This window comes from Sitophilus oryzae, unplaced genomic scaffold (genome assembly GCF_002938485.1).
Source record: "Sitophilus oryzae breed Bouriz unplaced genomic scaffold, Soryzae_2.0 scaffold_684_pilon_pilon, whole genome shotgun sequence".
In the NCBI taxonomy this organism is placed as follows: domain Eukaryota; kingdom Metazoa; phylum Arthropoda; class Insecta; order Coleoptera; family Curculionidae; genus Sitophilus; species Sitophilus oryzae.
The window spans coordinates 980,628-1,000,657 of record NW_022147289.1 but is presented as its reverse complement, the minus strand read 5'-3'; the positions used below and the strand labels follow the sequence as shown (position 1 = coordinate 1,000,657).

General features: G+C 33.6%; 1 protein-coding gene across 1 annotated transcript in view; it reads left to right on the top strand.

Moving 5' to 3' along the window:
* Positions 1 to 4,009: 4,009 nt before the first annotated feature.
* Positions 4,010 to 20,030, top strand: part of LOC115888113 (protein MLP1-like) — an 81,452-nt gene continuing 65,431 nt past the window's right edge. The window contains exons 1-2 of the mRNA XM_030907698.1: positions 4,010 to 4,362; positions 16,432 to 16,630. Of these exons, the coding sequence (XP_030763558.1) occupies positions 4,067 to 4,362; positions 16,432 to 16,630 (495 nt within the window). The 5' untranslated portion in view covers positions 4,010 to 4,066. The remainder of the gene's footprint in view (positions 4,363 to 16,431; positions 16,631 to 20,030) is intronic.

Sequence of the window (20,030 nt, the reverse complement as noted above, 5' to 3'; positions counted from 1 at the left end):
TCGGCTTTATGACGAAAAGGCGTATCTCGATTTTTGCTACTTTTCAGGAGAGCAATTTAAAGAAAATCACTTACTTTATTTGGCCAATAAATGTAAAGTCTTTAATTTTTTAATAGTGTTTTTGTATTAACACTTAAACGGAGACATTGAGGAAACGTTCTGAAGATAAATTGAGTGTAAATTCTAATAAATAATTTATTTTTAGTTGCTTAATAAAGATAGGCCTTTTTGTTATAATAATAATAAATTTATTTCCCCGAACGAATAGTATACATACGCCCATGTAAAATAAATTTAAAAATGACGGTAAAGTGTTCTTAATAAGAAAAAAAATGATACAATATTCACATTATGGAATACTTACAAGAAAATACAATACATACATACAAGAAAAAATCTGAAAATCGCCAAAAAGTCAGAAACAAATATTTTTAAATACTTTTATTCGCGTTGGATTAGATCAACTGAAAACAACGACAATTTTCATGCCCGAAGCAAAGACAATAATCAATTAAATTCTCTTATCTAGCTTATTTTAATAATATTGTTTTTTATACAAAAATGCATTTTTTAACTAATATATTTTTAGTAATTTTTTAGTTAATTGAGGACATTAATACAGGGCATTTAAACTCACGGTCCATATAATAAAAACCAAACTAACCTAAAACAAAACATGTTTCTTCGTTCGTTTTTTTATACAAATAACTGTGGAGTAACAGTTTCGGTTTTCCCTGTTCAATGATAACAAATTCGACTTCCATTCTACGTGTTTATGCTGGATGATGATAGGCAAAATAAATAAAATTTTCCAAAAATTGTTAGGGATGACAATGCCAATGGCCTGACAATGATAATGAGATGAAAATTATTGTATTTTTCGGGCAAGTTTTTGGTTCGCTAAAATGTTCTTAGAGAAATTATGATTTCGGGAAATTTTCCATTAGGGCAATTTTCGTTTCGATCAAAATTTTCCTTTTATTCGGCCATTTATTTTCGGACAATCTTTTGCATACCCGATACAGCTATGTGCAGAGTCTAGCTCATTTTAACAATGGTTGTTGGCAAAAAAATAGACTATAAAATCACACTGTAAAAGAGAGCTGCTGCCATGATAGAAGTTTTATTTAGTCCCAAGCAACCGTCAGAAAATAATTAGGTAGAATGGTGTAATTTTCTCTCGCATGCATTTTCATAACTTAAAACAAAAGGACCTATCTCAAATTTCATCTTTCTTGTAGTATAACAATTGGTATAACAATAATTGATATAACAAAGAGCCCTATCTCAACATACGTCTCTTCGTCATAACGAAGAATTGTAGTATTTGAGATGGGGCAAATTTTTAGACTAATATAAAATGAAAATGGTACAATATTGAGATGCGCAAATTCGCTATGTTAAAATATGACCCATTGGGCATGTCATGACGTTGATATCTCACAATCGCCAAAAATCGAGATACGCCTTTTCTTCATAAAGCCGACGATATACTTTTACTTTTTCTTCTAACGGTTGTATTTTTAGTTCATTTCTTATTGTGTCATTTCTTATTCTATCTTCTCTACCTATTTCTTTTATTTTTCCTAAGAATGGCATCTCCGTTGTCCATATAATGCTATCGGTATCGCTAATGTATTATATAGTCTTACTTACAAAAGGCCAATTCGACCCTGGAATTCAGCACATGATTAGCAGCGTCTCAAGAGCATTCTGAAAATTAAAAGACAGGGTTTTCTACAATCATGACTTGAGCACAAAAACGATACTTGTAGTGGAACGAGCAATAATAATCCCCACCATGTTATATGGAAGCGAAACCTGGGTGCCGTACCACAGTGCTTCGAACATATGGCTCTAGAGGACAAAAATGCAAAACTTCTCTTTTATAGTAGGCAATTTATTCAAACTAGGTTTATTTTACACAAATGATGAGTACTCTCATTGTACTAAATGATGATGTTCTTAGTCCCACGTTTATGAAAAAAATCTTATAAATAATAAAAATGTTGGAGCTGTTTTCCATCTAAGGAAATAATAATTTATAGTATGAAAACGGTGTAAGTATTAAATAAATCTCTGTGATAAAAAAGAATCGAAATAACATTAGAGCATGATTCCTACAATATAAGCCTAATATAAGATAAAAATGTTTTTCATTAATGAAAAAGAAACATTAATGTTATATTTAATTAAAGAAAAACTTAAGATACTATAAATTTACTTTAGGACAACAAAATGCATAGATCGTAACTACTCTGATTCAGAAGAATCACTGCTGACAGAATCTTTCAAATTTATAGTATCCAAATCACAGGTAGATGAAGTATCCTCACATATAAGATATTTCTGTACATCATTTTCTAATAAGTTAATTTTTCGCGTTGTTACTGTTCTTCTTGCTGGTATGAGGGGTTCGGAAATTAATAGTTACCTCTTTAATAGACCATATCCATATATTATTTTTTCATTTTCTTGGGTATGAGGTTTTATAATAAATTGAAAGTTGGAAAATTTTTATGCGACATTTCGCTCCAACATAGTGGGCCTTTTCAGGCACAAGTGGTGTCTCATTTGACTGGAAGGTTCATCAATATCTAATAAAGAACACATTTTTTGAAATACAAATAATTTTGAGTTCTTGTCCTTATGATCAAGCTAAATATTAACCAGATCGGCATTGCTTATTATTGCAATTTTACTCCATCTGAAAAGTATTATAAAATAAAGTTAATCGCAAGCAGACGCAGGTGAACTATACAAAAATTAAAAGTGTATGAATATGACAACACAAATATTCAATAAATACGATATGTTTTGATATGTTTTTTTCAAAATGCCTTTTTGAAGTTTGAAAACGTAAAATTTTTATACCCATTTAAGAATCATCTTAAAAAATAAATAAAAACTAAACAATCACGAACTTGTTTAGAAATAAATTTAAAGTACATTCCTTGTTTAACAATATCCATAGTGGCTTTCAATTAAGTACGTACCGTTTAACTCCATAATATACAGAACTACTATGAATGTTATTCTTTTCACTGATAAGATAATGATCGCAAAATTTATTTTTAGTGAAAATATTTGCTAACAAAAAACGCTGTTTATGAAAAATAATATACAGGATGGTTGAACATTGCTATAAGTATATAATTACATATTCAGATATTAGTAATGTGGGACGAAGCACTGTGCGTACTGCCGACACATGAATGCAGTAAACAAGTTGCAACAGAGACATCTTAGACAATTCTTAAGAATCAATTGGTCCCATCATGTCTCAAACGTATCGGTCCTTGAAAAATCTAACTGCGAGAGTATTGAAGTCATGATTACAAAGTCCCGCTTAAGATGGACTGGTCATGTATGCAGGATGCAAGAAAACCGCCTACCGAAATCTCTCCTTTACGGTGAGAGGAAACAGGGTGGATAACTCAAAAGGTACGAGCCGGGTGGACAATTCAAAAGATACAAGGATATTTACCATGAAAATTTAAAGGGGATAAGCATACAGAATCAGCGGGAAGAAGCAGCAAACAATAGAACGCAATGAAGAATTGTAAACTCAGTTGACAACGAAAACCAAAGTGTAAAGAGGCAACAATGTAATGAGATTTTTGAATGTCCGGAGTGTGGAAGAGAGATAACATCACCTATCGAGCTTTTCAGTCACAGAAAAGCTCATGAAAGAAAACGCCTTGGCGTAACCATCGTCTAATGCGTGTCAAATACTCGTCAGCAAGTAATGTCAGTAAGTTAGTAAGTAAAAGCTAAGTGGATTTGTTGGTTAAATTTTCGTCCTTTTTCTATTAACTGCTGTAATGAAAAAACGTTATCAATTGTAGAGCGACCTTTTTGAAATCCATTTTGTTCTTCGAGTAATGTATTTGTACGTTTTCAGATCAACTTTGCGTAGATTTTATATTCCTTTTTATTTTTACCTATTCACCATTACCCATTACAATAAAATACCTTTGACAATAATAAAAACGAACGTCAAATTATATTTCAGTTGTCACAAAAACAGTAGTAATCTTTCAAAAAGATCCACGAAAATCGAAAAATGTCTTCTTCAATCCCCGAATCCTCGGGCAAAGAGTGTTCCACACCGAGAGGCTACGGAGAAGGTGATGGATTCCGCCAGAACATCTCATCCAGGAAACGAGTTCCAGTATCATCAGCACGAAAGTTCAACGCCAGATCGCCCAAAGATCCCACCATGAGGCTGAAGCTGGAGACGGCCTTGAAGGAAATGACTGGGAAGAGAGCCGAGTCCACGCCGAAACGCGGCCAGCAGTGTTTGCTGAAGTCAGCATCGGTGGCGGAGATAACGCCCACGTCGAGCAAGTCCAAAAAAAGGTACATTACGTGCGATGTCAGGTGGTTTAACGTGTAAAATGTTGGAAAATATACGAGGATGTGCTCGATAAGCGTCATGGTATTTTTGTTTGAATGAGAGAGAATCTAGTAAATTAATAAGTAATGAAACCAAATCATGGTTTACAAGCAAAACATGTTATTAAGTCCAATTAGTTAATGCCTGAAAAGTTCGTATAAATGGATATCCTAAAATGTTTTGTTTTTATTTCGATTTTTTCGAAATAATTTTTAAACTACCTATAACGTCGATATTTGGATGAAAATTGGTGTGTGGGAGTTTTTGGACATGAGAAATTTGATTTTAATATCAATATGACTCATGCATGTAGAGGACGCCACCTACATATGTTTTAAATGGTTTGAAGTGTAATTCGTCCGTACCTGTATAAAACTACTGAGTAAAAAAGTATTCATTTCCGTCGTTTTTACGCAAAAATTTGTAAAAATTGCTGCGAGCCACAGTTCTCAAGATATTTGAAATTGAAACATCAATACATGTCATCTTCTTCTTCTTATCACGCCCTCTCCTGCCGAAGGTTGGCGATCCAAATGGAAATTGTGGCTCTGGAAACAGCCCGGAAGATTTCCGCAGACGAGCATTCAAACCATCTCCTTAAATCTTTTAGCCATGAGTTCTGGCGTCTTCCTACTGATCTTTTCCCTTGCACTTTGTACTCTATTATGAGGCGCAGTATTTCGTATCTATCACCTCTCATCACATGAACCAGGTATTGCAATTTTCTTTCCTTGATGGTGTTCAGTATCTCTTTTTGTTTCTGCATGCGCTGGAGTACTTCATCGTTGGTGATCCTTTGTACCCATGAGATTCGCAGCATCCGTCTGTACACATACATTTCGAAGGCTTATTCTCTTTTCGGTCTGTGAATTTAGTGTCCAGTTCTCACTCCATAGAGTAACACAGAGAAGATGTAGCATCTGGCCATTCGAGTTCTGAGTTCCGCACTGAGATCTCGTCTTGTAAAAATGATTTCATACTCACGAAGATTTTTCTCGCTCGCTCAATTCTTGAAAATATTTCTCTTTTCGGGTCGCACTGGCTATTGATGTTAGCTCCTAAATACTTTGAGGTCACTTGTTCGATTGTTTGTCCCTTGACACGCAGGTGTGCATTTATTGGAGCCTTAGAAAAAACCAATAGTTTGGTCTTGGAGACATTGAGATGCAGTCGAAACATCTCACTATAGTGGACTACGGAATCTATGATGCTTTGCAGTTCTTGTATATTGTTGGCTATTATAACCGTACATGTCATCATTGACATAAATTAAACATGTTGATTTGACAGTTATTAGACTGAAATAATAAATTTGAATTTGATTTTTGCGCCAAAGATTCAACAGAAACTGTTTTATCAAAAATTGTTCGAAGAAAAATTTATGATTGATTTAAAAAATAAAATTTATCATTTCGATCATATAACTATCTACACAGCATGTTTATTTTTTGTCAATAATGACAAGTACTGACTATATTTCCATTCTAAATATCTTGAGAACGGTTGCTCGTAAAGATTTTTACTAAGAGACCTTTTGTAAGTAAAAAATTACGGAAATCTACATTTTTCATAGCAGTTCTATACAGATACGGACGAAAAGTTATTACTCCTTAAAAGATTTAAAAAATATGTAGCATTTATACCGTATGATCGAAAAAAAAACGGAGTCCAGTTGGCTGGGAAATGAACATCGATGACATTTCCCATATAAATTTACATATAAAATGACAGCGATCTTCATTCCATAGCCATCACTGACGCCGTTTTTTCTCGATCATACGCTACCAGTATTTGATTTACCTGCAATAGTTTAATAAGTAATATTTATTAAATATGTATTTATTATTCTATCAAGAAAAACGAAGAAGTAGTTCTTAGATTTATTTTACGATGGCGTGTAAGTTTTTTATAAACCACCCTACCAGCTGTGCAAAATAGGATATCTAAGTAGTTTTTCAAAGCAACGCTTATCAGAAAGATTCCTATTTGGATATTTTTGAGCCTAAGCCCTTGAGGCCAAGAAGCAATTTTCCTCACAAAATAAAATTTCTAGTAACATATCGATTCGTTCCGCCAGTAGATACTGCTTAATTTTTCTTGATAAAATAATGAATACTTACTCATTAAACTATTGTATGTAAATTTAAGCAAACTGTTATAAATAATTGGAAATAATAATGTCCATAAACTAATGTCGATTTTAAAAATTTTGTTAACTTGTTACTAGAAAATTGCTATGGCGACACCATCCATCTTGATTGCCAGGTTTTATTTAAAAATCGCTTTTTATTCAAAATCTGAGCTAGATAGTTATAGGAAACCCTAATATAGTTTGAAAGAGCATTTGAATCTGTTTCGATTTATTTAAAAAAATACAGGGTGTTGCATTTGAAATAACGAAGTTTTATCTAAAATAAATCCTTAAAATAGATCAACAATTTTTGGTACCCTTGTATAAATTTAAGGAGATAATAACATTTTTTCAGTAAAGTTTATTTCTCTACCTTTAAACTCAACACAAGAATTAATTCAGAAAAGTAATGTACAGGGTGTTAATAGTCTATTCTATTGTAGCATGCATATTTAAATATCTCAAAAACCAAACATTTTAAACATTTTTAACCTTCATAATAAATCCCTTTTTATAGGCCCAAGAATCCAAAAATGAAATAATATACCAGGTGTTCCATAAGAAATAATATAACTTTGGTATGGATCTTAGTTCTGAAACACTCTGTTTATTTCAAAATATTTTTAAATTGTGCACATTGCCTCCCCACATATATACCCATAAAATATTTTGTTTCTACATCAAAGACATTATAAAGATAGACCGAACATCTCATTCATAAATACTCGTTGGTAGTGTATCAAACATTCCAATGTGTCAAACAAGGACAGAAGAGACAGAGAAGTCTAAAATTTCCGACCCCAGCAACTAGGCGCATTTGGATTGTTCTACTGGCCAGTGGCGTATCGTTTTTTGGAACGAATTTAATTAGTAAAGTAAAAGTAAAGTAATTAGTAAAATTTTTACTCCATATTAATATACTACATTAACACTTTTTCGTCAGATGAGTTTTGTTATAAGGTCTAATTTAATAATACAATTAATATCCCACATATACTTATGTTGAAACGTTAGTAGTTTTCGAAAATCGCTCCAACGTCGATTTTCAATTTAAACTTTCAGTTACTTCTATATAAACTTTCAGTTACTTTTGAATATTTACAGGGTGACTCAGGCTTCCGAAACAGTTCTATATTAGGTTTGTGGTTGGTGACTTTTCTTTCAATTTTTTTTTCAGAATATGGAGGCATTTAGGCACACTTTAGATATTTTTGTAAACATAGGTGGCCGGAACATATTTTCAAACCAAAGTTGTAGATTTGCCATTAAATTTCCAGTCCAGAAATACCTATGGTTGCCACTTGTCCTTTTTTGAAAAGGACAGTCCTTTTTTAGAATAACTTGTCCTTTTGACTTTTTTTTGACTTAAAAAGTCATTTTTATTTACGTATTTTCCCTGAGAAAATTACCTACAGCAAACAGAAATATTCTTTTTGCCCAAATTTTATTAGGAATGTAATAAAACTTAACTTATAAATACATTTTTCTTGTTTAGAATATGCAACATTATTTAGAACTTCCCGTTTAATCTCAAATGATAGTTTAGGTTTTAGTTTTACCTTCTTTTATCTTAAAAAGAACCTTTCAAAATTAGTACCTAATTAGTAACGATTTAGTTAGTTCGCAATCGATAGCTTCCTGTGAAGTACTGTGTAATAGTTGTTTAATCTTGTATTATTAATAACTTCGTATACCTAAAATCAATATTTAATGAGAAAATTGTGTTTGTTTTTGAAAATATAAGACAAGATTTGACTTTCGGTCTTCTTTTTGTATTATGATGGCTCTGATACGAGGCCTTTTAGTCTCGCAATAGAAGGCATTGAAGGCACAAAATCTGTGTGCTACAGTATGGGATTTCTGTCGCATAATAATGAATACATATTACGTTTATTTACAAATCCATTACTTTTAAAGGTAGCTTCATCAGATAATCAAATTTTAGTTAAATGTCCTAATCTTCATGAACTGTATTAAGCATATGTATTGCGGTTTGAATCACCCTGTATGTTGACAAAAATATTTTGAAAATGTGCGTTACAATGGCCCCCATCTTATGTAAAAAATTGAAATAAAAATCACAAACCAAAAACGTAATAGGTAAAAAGCTTTTTTGGAGGCCTGGGTCACTCTCTATATAGGAATGCATAAAACTAGTAGCCTAAGAATTATTTACAGTTCGTCCCATTCTAAAAAAAGTTAAACACACCGTACAAATAACTCTAGGAAGATGTATTTGTCCGGTGGTAAAAAATTGTCTAAACAAGGCCGAAGGGGCAGATATAATAAAGCAATAAAATGTAAAAAAAGGTCGGGTAAACACCTTTGTTTATTTGTTGAGCAAAATTCCTTTAGAATATCGTATATAATGACCAAAATAGGACGCAATTTTTAAAAAAAATGTCACTTTCTGGCTTATAATGAAGTTTCAAATGTAACGTTTATATTCAAATTTGTTATGATCTACAACAGTTAGGTAGTAATTGAGACGAATTATAATTTAATTACCGGCTACTACGTTCTTGTTTTAATAGATCAAAATTCAACAAATATAATTGGAAATTATTTTAATTGTGAGAGGCTCCCTTGTGGGACGCCTATGTACGATTACGGCGCGGCGGGAAGTTAAATGTCCTAATCTTCATGAACAATACCTACCTGTGAAAAGACAAATTCGGGTAATTTGAGCTTATTTGTCCACACATTTGACACTGTCGTACCATATTGAAAATTCGCAGCTTCAAAAGTATATTAAACAAAAACAAAAACTACTGAAAAACACTGAAAAGTTAACTTCGGTCTTGATTCCGACTTCAAACACACCGTAAGCTAAACGTAGTACGCTATAACGGACCAAGGGCCGTCGCGAGGGGTGGTGGGACGGACGGCTCATTTCATTCTGGAAGACTAGCAGCGACGTTGCCAATAGTTCTAGACGTTTCAGCACATTAAACAGTAAACATGTCCTTTAATAGTAACGTATATATCCTCTGGTTAATAACATATTATTACGCATGCTTCTTTAAAAATAAACTATTAATTTAATTAGGAAATTGAGATTTATTGATATCCGGTGAAGGTTTTAAATTCACCTTTTCTGCAAATCAAACCAAGTAGATAGGCGCAAATTTGATATGTGGCAATGTCGCCTTCTCTATCTCAGTTGGTTTTTACAGTACGTAGTCAACCTCCGAATGTTTGATCGGGTTAAAATGCATAATGTGATATCTGTTCTTCCTAAATCTATGTTCTACATCTTTCCGTTTTCGTATAATCAATCGACGCGAAAGAGGTGCGGCACCCTGTATATTAGAACATTAGAACAAAGTCAGAACACCAAAATGACTTAGATGTTGCTTCTATATTAGTAGGATTATTTCCAAAAACTTAACATTTCTAATTTATTGATGACACTTCCTTCAGTTGTAATGATATGCAACGATTAGTAGAATTATATTTAACCTGTTGAATTTATTAACATCCTAAATTGTTACTGGGAAATTAAAAACTGGCTATTAGGCAAATAGATCGATATATTAGTAATAATTATTAGCCCGTATTGTTTCGCAAATTACTTATTATTATGTTGGTATGGGAGACAACTTTTCCGAGTATTAATTTTTTTATTTCGCTCTTTCGGAATTCGCAGTTCCTAAAAGTGTCTTGTGTCTCATAAATTATTTATAATTTTTTATTACGTATTTGTTAAATAAACGTCGAAAGAGTAATAATGTTACGGTAGCGCAAAGTTATTATTTTTAATTATTTATTTAATTCAAGGTTTTACATAAAACTTGACGAGATGTTATGTTTATTGTATGCAGGGGCATAATTATAAAGTCAAATTTTATATGGCACCAAGTGTGTTGATTTGGGATGCAGATGAATGAATGGGTTTAAGATAAATTCAACAGATGCCGAACTAGAATTCCGATAAAGTATCGTTTTTATCTATCGTTTATATTTTATTAATTTTTAATATTATATTATATTTATATTAGGTATTATTATTGTTGTTTTTATGTTTTTGGAGCCTTTGTCTGTCGAATGCAGATGTCAGATGCACAATGCATTTCTTTACCGTATTTATGAAAATAAGTATAGAGTATATTAAAATTTTAGAAGATTCATATTAAAGCAAATAACATTTAAAATAATAATATCTAAGGTGTTCCATTTAAAAAAACATAAGTTTGTGTCGATTTTAAAAAAACATAAGTTTGTGTCATATTTCGAAAACGATAGCTCCCATCGAAAAACTAGTTACGCTACTGAATACGATGTGAAAAACTCTACTGCACACAGTTCACCTTTTCGATAAATTGCAAGATAGCCAAGAAAAGCAGGGGATCGAAAAACAACATTTTAAAATTCGCCCTGTTTTTCAGGAACTAAGAAGGCTAGGATAAATCTGTATGTAGCAATTTTAGTTTCACAAAAAAGTATACAGCATGAAGCGATGTGAAAACCGCATCTTTGTATCTCTATTTATAAACGATACAACTCATAAGAGACGCGAAAATGGGACACCCTGTACACTATACAGTACCTGCTACCATATGATCGAAAAAAGCGGCGTCCAGTTGGCTGGAAAATGAACATCAATGACATTTCCCATATAAATTTACATATAAAATGACAGCGATCTTCATTCCATAGCCATCGCTGACGCCGTTTTTTCTCGAGCATACGGGATAAATACAATATTGCATTTATAATTTTATAATGTTTTTTAATTTTTATTAAAAAACGATAATTCTGTCACCCGGCCGGATAGCCAAGGCAGCTGTGACCATTAAACCAAAATATTACTACATCTATATCTCTGACTACTACTAACCAACAATTTGTTTTGTGTGGCCTGTGGTCTGTTTCTGTTTAAATATTTTGTTTATTATTCACTATTTATAGTGATTTACAGTAATATTATTAAATTATACGAATATTCTCGTTAGTTATTGGTTTGAAATAAATATATGACAGTGTCTTCCAATAAAAATGCGAGTTACTAACTCTAAATTCTAATTCTGAGTTGGCAAATGAGCTAGACGCTTTAACTAGTAGTGTGTTACGGCCTTGAAATCACATTATTTTCGACTTGTTTCAAAAACACTTGGAGGTTACAGTGCAGGAGTTACCCAGTTCTTACTGTAGATCAAAAGCAAGACAGCTCCAAATGCGTAGAATGTAGAATGTTTAGGAGGGGAGTTAATCACCGCGACCTTACAGATCTATTGTGTGTTCCCCATCTTGAGTTATAACGAGTTATAACTCATCATACAGTCTCAGAACTTTAACAAAAGCCAGTATCTGAGACGGCTCTATAGAGGCCAGCTCTCCATCCTCGACAGCAGCCGTACCAAAGTTCATGGCACGAACGGTCGTCGTCTCGGCGCACTCAGTGATAAAAAGTTCTGGTGTTTCCCCATTTTCCCCACAGAATCTGCATTCGCCGTTGTTTCTCAGCTTCAGCCTACTGAGGTGTTCGTTGAGCAGACAGTGTCTTGTTAGAAACCCCGTGACAATCCGAAGATTGTTTTTACTTAAATCAAGGAAAATCTTTGATTTTTCTCGGTCGTAAGTTCCGAGGAACTTTTTCAAGTGTCTTAGACCGTTGGAGGACACCTATTCCAGGTTACGGATGGAGTCTTCCAGATTCTTTAGTTGGTTACCGCTTGAAACACGTTGCAATATAATATCTACTGCTATATGAATATGCAACTCATAATCAGAATATGCAACTCATAATCCAGGGAAAAATTGTAGAAAAAAGATCTGTTGGAAGGAGAAGAATATCCTAGCTCAGAAACCTGCGAAAATGGTTTAATGTCACCTCATCTGACCTATTTAGGGCCGCAGCTTCCAAGGTCAAAATAGCAATGATGATAGCCAACCTCCGATATGGAGACGGTACATAAAGAAAAAGATATGAATATGAACATACCTGATTTTAACAGTAAAAATCTCATTTTCGAAAAAAGCGGAGCTGATTGGTTATTGCATTGCCCCTCCAATTGTCTTCGTAGATTGTTAACCTCATGATTTTTTACATTAAATACGTTTTTATTTTTATTTGGCGATATTCTCAAAATTCTGAATACACACCGCATATGTTTTTAACAATATTTTACCAATTACCTCGCACAAATCAATCTGAAATTGGCGATAAATCGGACACCCTTGCGCATTAAAAGTGCGCCGTTATTTGCATTGACGTCAGTGTTGTACTAAATAAGCCCGACCGGTTACCGGTCTCTGTAAATGAAATTCGCTTTTTCCTTCGACTTTTTCGTTAATGTTGTAATATATTGACACATTGTGAATGTTAAAATAGTTGTGTAAAATTGTTAGAAGATGAGAACGATGCGTTTATTAAAATATACAGGGCTACTTTTTAATAAAAGTGTAATTTCTTGTAATTAGAAATAAATGTAAATGTCCAGATGGGTAATCTAGGCGCAAGAGTACTATTGTATAGTAATTTTCACAACACGCTTTAGATATCTTGCAATCAAACTACTAAAGGACGACATAAAATAAATATAGTGGGAAATAACAGATTGTTTCAGTAAAAACATGTTTAAATAGTTTTTAACAAAAATGTCTAATAGTTAATATACAACTAGCAAATCCGATTATCTTAATCTTATAAAAATGCATACACTTTTCATATTATGCGTAAACAAAAATAAATAAAGCGGTACTATATTATTTTAATTTAAAATACATAAACTAAGCTACCTAGGTATGTACTTAAATCTTTATGCGACGTTAATATATGAGTTTTACAACCCCGAATAAAGAAATCATTTAGGGATACCCTTTTACCTAAAAAAAACGAATACTTTCAATATAAACTAGCCATATCTCACTACCTGAATACTGTTGGACATCCACGTGGAATGGGACAAGTAGAGAGGCATAATCTCTAGTATGCGTAACAAGTTGCATTACGATATCTAGGTTGAAAATGTTTCAAACATGCAGTTTGGATTGTGTGGAATCTAAGCACTAGGAGCAAAATGAGCGTATCTGGATAAGTTGCGTTTATCCCTCCGGGCGTAAATGATAAAGTCGGCGTTAAATTAGTAGCGAATTATGCGAAATATCAAGCGGATTAAAAGAAAAATTGGATGCGTAGCGAACTATATTCAGCGTCAGATCTACTAAGGATCTGCTAAGGATCACTTCGACACAGCTAATAGGATCCAGTCAATCTCCATGGTAGACAGGTTCATTTAAATTTCTAAGCAGCTGAGGATTGGTTGATATGAAGTTAGAAACATCCAAGAATGGTATGCACGGTCAAAGAACAAGTATTGTGGAATAGCTAGGTTTGGCAAGCTATGGACTTGGTTATGGTAGATTCAGACGTGTATTAGGATAGGAAAAAGAAGGAGTAGGGTTAGTTCTACCCGGTACTCTCTTTTTCAAGGTATACGTTAGTATGATAGCTGGAAAAGGCGTGTGGTGGTTGCTAAGGTATGAGTTTACCACCTAGATGCTTTGTGAGTAGGGCGGACAAGACTTGCGAATAGGGATGAGTCCCGGTATTCGGTCTGGTTAGTTCGACCCGGATTGCTCTCTTTTCCAGTGGCTGGAATAGGCGTGGGCCCATAGTTAGATTTTAGGTTTTAGATTTAGAATTTACAATTTAGATTTAAGATTTTAGAGTTGAGATTTAACTTTATTTTGTTGCACGCAAGCTGCAGATTGCGTGTAACACCAATATATAATAAGTAATTCGTTTATTTTACCTTTTAAAATTGTCTTTTGTCCCTGAATAATTTATTTGTCCATCATGAGTTTTTGAGTATTGTTTCTGAGTGAGTTACGATATTCTATTTTTATTTATTTAAGTAGCAAATAAGACGTAGCTCCAGTATGAGCAGTAAACAATCTAACATATATTTTTTATTTCAGCATTTAAAAATGTCCTTTAAACGATTCTGATAATGTTTCTCCTTTTAGTGTGTTGAAATAATGGTAACAATTAGCTGATAAGGTTTAGTCAATTGGTTTTGTATCAATTGTCTAGTATCAGCAGCAAACAATCTAACATATATTTTTATTTCAGCTTTTAAAAATGTCCTTTAAACGATTCTGATAATGTTTCTCCTTTTAGTGTGTTGAAATAATGGTAACAATTAGCTGATAAGGTTTAGTCAATTAGTTTTGTATCAATTGTCTTGTATCAGCAGCAAACAATCTAACATATATTTTTATTTCAGCTTTTAAAAATGTCCTTTAAACGATTCTGATTATGTTTCTCCTTTTAGTGTGTTGTAATAATGGTAACAATTAGCTGATAAGGTTTTGTCAATTGGTTTTGTATCAATTGTCTAGTATCAGCAGCAAACAATCTAACATAATATATTTTTATTTCAGCATTTAAAAATGCAATTTAAAAGGTTCTAATTATTTATGTCCTTTTAGTGTGATTGAGAGGAGTGAGGACACTCATAAGTCAGGAATGGCCGAATGTTATCGACGCCTATGATCCTTATGATAGGCAGTCATTTTCACGCCGTGCCTGCACTCCGTGTCCGCTGATGTTTGCGAGTAGCGGAGTAGTAGGCTTTGGGAAACAGTTGAATGTCGGAGATTGTTGCTTTCGGCATGATTTCGGGCGAGAGAAGACATTGTTGGTCAAGCTAGTTAGAATTACATTTTAAATATCAATTTCTGTTAAATATATTAATCTTTCGATTACATATAGTTTTAACACTGAAGAGTGCATAAAATTAAAATAACTTTTTTTTATAAAGACTCGTATGTACATGTATTATTTCTATAGCCTTCAAATTAAAGAAAACAATGAATTTCATATTAATATCATTATACAAAAAAGTTTTAATCATAAAAAATATCAATACTGCATCAAAGCTTTTAACACGAACAAAAAAAGCTAAACTGAATTTTAATGGCAGGTATAACAATTAATAGATTTTCAATCAAATAGGTAAATTGACTAATTTAGACTTTAATTTTATTGGGTGAAGGTTTATTGACGACTGCCTCAAATGAATGTAGCAGGTGTGCGTTCCAACTGGACTTATATTAAAAATTTAATATAACTTACGTCATAAAATTTTTATCGAATATGAAACAGTTTATTAGAAATATAATGTCAAATAGAAAATTTCTTGCATTGATTCCGTTTGCTTTGTTTGTGCCTTGAAATCTAGAAGCTCTTTTATGAATATTTTGAATGTTTTAGGGAATGTTACTCTTAATTTTGTTGATATATCGTGTGCCCGATAAAAATTCTAGGTCTTTCAGAAATGTTTAATCTTGATAAAATTCTCTGCACCCTCTGCAGTATGTCTAACGATTTTTTTTAATTTATATTTTTTACAGTCCTGTATTTTAATTAATGTCGACATACTTGAATGTAAACACAACACCATATTTATCAATAGCATGCCACACAAAATTAATTAAAACTAGTCAAAATTAAAGCTCCTTTCTGTTGCAAAAAAAGTCTATTACGCTGTACTGTTCGGGTCGCTCTCAGGGGTCGGGTAAAACGGGTGTGTGGTGTTAGCCCCCCCAGATGACCCGGGTTTCTCGTATAAAATTGGTTTTAACCTCACATCAATATTATCTTATAGGGACCTAAGCCCCCCCAAAAGACTTGAGCCCCCCTAAAAGTATATGTCTAGTTGCGCCCCTGATAACAGTACAACATTTTATAAGTAAAAATAAATAAAGACAATGAAAATACGAAATTATTTTATTTTCAACATGGATGTTTATAACATCCAACAATCTGGCAACCATTGATAAAGAATACCAGCAATAATATATCTTAATATCTGGTCAGGATTGCTGATATAATCGCATTCTATGACTACTAGTTGTCGTAATATCGTAATAATCAAAATAGTTTTTGTTTCAGACTATTTGAAGCTACTCCAGATAATTCCTTCGAAGTGTACGCCACGCCTCGTTTTCTGGATAAATCTTCTGTCAGACGTCGATGTCAAAATGAACGCTTCACTTGCGCCATCTACAGACACTTAATTTTACTAGCATGGCGTCGTTGTCGAAAATCCCTGAGTAATGCCAAAGACTCAATTCAAAGAGGAGAACACCAAGTAAGTGAATATTTTTGATTTATATAAGGGAGAGTGGCAATGTCTTCCTACATCGTACCTACCATCTGAAATTAGAGTGGTTTAGAAAAGTCACATCAGGCTTAAATAGTTAATAAGCATCATAAATACATCTTTCTTTTTTATCTGCTTTTACTGTCAGGTCATATTGTACATCAAATCAGCAACTAAGTAAACATTTTCATCTACAGACCAAATGATACACCTCCTAAATCCATTTGTAGTAATCCATTGATATGAACATTGTATACATATTATTATATACTTATAAACATTATTGTATTATTTGATATACGCGTATAGCATTGTGTTTCCTAGAAATTTTATAACCCAATTTAAGAGAAGCGCATAGTTAAATTATTTATGATCGATTCGGTAAAGCCACTTTACGATAATGTATTTTTGGAAGCTCGGGTTTTGAAGAACTTCCATTAGATATAATTAAATTAGCTGGCACTCGGAAGTTGATGCTGCTGTTCGTCTGGGATATCAATCTGGTTGACGTATATACATCAGGGACATAGAACTTGTATAAATAAAATATGGATTATTCCAGGATTTGATTTACTTCTGAGCTTTCGATGATATAACTCAACTTTATTATTAAAGGTCATGTATTTTTATTATAGTAACGTATTTGAAGTATTCATTATTTTAGTAGTCTATATACCTACCTAATGGCAAAGATGTGGATTATAAAAAATACAGGTGAATGTAAAAATATTGGAATAAAAGTCTTAAATAGGTTGGAAAGCCTTTCTAACATTAGGATATACCGGGTGCGTCTCAAAAGCGGCTCACCCCCTATAACTTTTTTATTTTTTCAGGTAAAAAAACGAGATTTGGTATGTTAGTAAGTATATGATATAAAATAGGATTGATTGGACATATTCAATTGTTTTTAGTCACTTCCTGTTTCACCGGAAATGACTCCAACTTTTTTATTTTCAAATGGCATCCTCGATATATTTCTACTTTATTCTGTAGAAAGTGACACTCTGAACACAATAACATTTCATATGTCAACTTTTGACATTTTCGCATATTGTTTATTTGAAATTGTAACATGCGGTTCATAATGACAACTTACTCAAAATACCAAGTATGTGGTATCAAATTATTTGTAAAAAATTGGTTTTTCGTTTGCACCCTCGTTCCATTTGAAAAAACTGAGATATCAGTAAAAATATTATTTCGGCATTTTTTAATCGTCCAGGGCAAGACACAAAAAACATTAGACGATCAAAACTATTTTTTCAAGGATTCTTGATTGAAAATTAGTGTTTTTAGTACAGCCATGTCTAGAATGCCATTGAAATTTATAATACGTTTTTTTTCAAGCGAATGTGATATGTCATTCTATTCAGAGTGTAATTTTCTATCGAGTAAAGTAAAAAAAAAATACGGAGGGTGTCATTTAAAAATCGAAAGTTGTAATAATTTCCGGTAAAACAAGAAGTGACCAAAAACAATTACTGAATTCGTCAATCAGTCCTAATTTTTATCATACACTAACATACTGTTACGTTTTTTTCGTCGGTTCCGTGTGGATAGAAAGTCACAACTTATTTAAACACTATTTATTTAACACTAATTAACAAAAACAATAACGATAAAAGACTTATAGAACTATTTACAAACGATTTATAACTAAGAATTTATTTTGAATTTTAGCGCGTCAACTGCACTGGTATATTTATAACTGCCCCCTGTAGGCCACAGCCGCCGGCTTTTTATACCGACAGGTAAAGAACTCTAGAATAGTCCATAGATCGTTAGATGCGTAGAAGGTTTTCGAATGTTCTCGTATGTACTAGTCCATTCCAGTGGGACTCGATTCTTCTCGAACGAATGAATCATTACGGTGTCTATTCTTTAATGCGATGTTAAGGTCATCTGAGGGCGGGACATATAGTTAGGTTAGGTCGAGTCCACACGGGTCCGCAACACTGCCCCCTTCTTAGGTACATGCTCGTCCCGAGATGTACACGGTGAATGAAGGTATTTGCAAAGCTGGCCCCTGGTACATTGCGAAGTTTGGTAGAAATAGCAGTCTACAGTTTTCTCTCCCGATGTCAGCTTTGGGTTGTAGCAGCAAACGAGGATCTCGATTCCCGTAAATCTGAACAAGACTTCAATCATGTTCCGGATTGTACACCGACTCAAACCATCGAGTCCACACGCCAGCTTCGGAATGGCTAATCGTGCAATGTTGTTGTTTAGCAGGGCTTCTCTCAGTTCAATCAGGGTCTTCCATAGATTGAGATAAGTCGGCTTACTCGGGAACCATTCCTTGGTGACCAGGTAGAAGATGTGTCTTGCTTGACCATGTGCATTGTCGGTTAGCCTCAAGACGCTTCCAACCTCTGGATCCTGTCGGCGTAGTTCTCCGACACGCCCAAACTTCTCATTGAACGTTGCAGCGATTCCTCTGGACATCCGCAAATCTCGAGCCACACAATGAGCGAGCGAATAATCAGGAGGCACGGAAAAGAGGTCTCGTTGATCTTCTTTGGTTACACCATAGCGAGTCTTCTCACTGCTGTTGTATCGGGCCATGAAATCGTCAAAGGACATCTCCGAATCAGGGGGATCAAAGCTGCAGATTCTCACGGTCCCAGCACGATCTTCTATTTCGCCTTGGTAGGGGCTCAAACGGTTGAAATGGACTACCCTCGGTTTTACCCACGACGTCTCTGCGGGTTATATAGCCACACCAACTTCCCTGGTTGGTATCCTCCATGCTCAGCTTGAATGTCGTAGTGTTCCTTCATTCGGTCACTAGCACTTTGAATATTTAGGCGGACTCTCTGATGAATGTCGTCGATCCTTTGACGTAGTGTGTGGACATAATCTTCTCCGGCGACTTAGCATGGGATTTACGAGGGAAAATAATATATGGCAGAGAAAACCTAATTTTGCTGTTCTGAACTTTGATAAAAGAGTAATAATAACAATTTTGAAAATGTTTAATGTTTAATAATGTGTACACTAAGTAAAATTTTACATTTAACCCTTCATCTGTAGTTTTTTTTTGTTAATTTACAAATAAGTCAATAATTATTTATTTAAATATGTATTAGGGTCCATCTATGTATCTTTGCTTATTTTCTGAGAACAGAATCCAAAATACTAGACAGAAACATAACTAAAAAAAAAACTATTTACGACTTTTGGGCGTCGAAAATTAAATTTTAGGCGTTTATTACTAAAGCGACACATGAGACGCGACATGAAGGAAGTTCGCTGGAAAATAAAATTGGCGGGTGATGGCATAATACAGTCATCGGCGTCGCGACGCTATGAAAAAAAAACGACGGCCTAGGCGTCGTGGCCGTCGGTATATATCTATGTTTAAACGCATCGTAATACTATCGCCAGG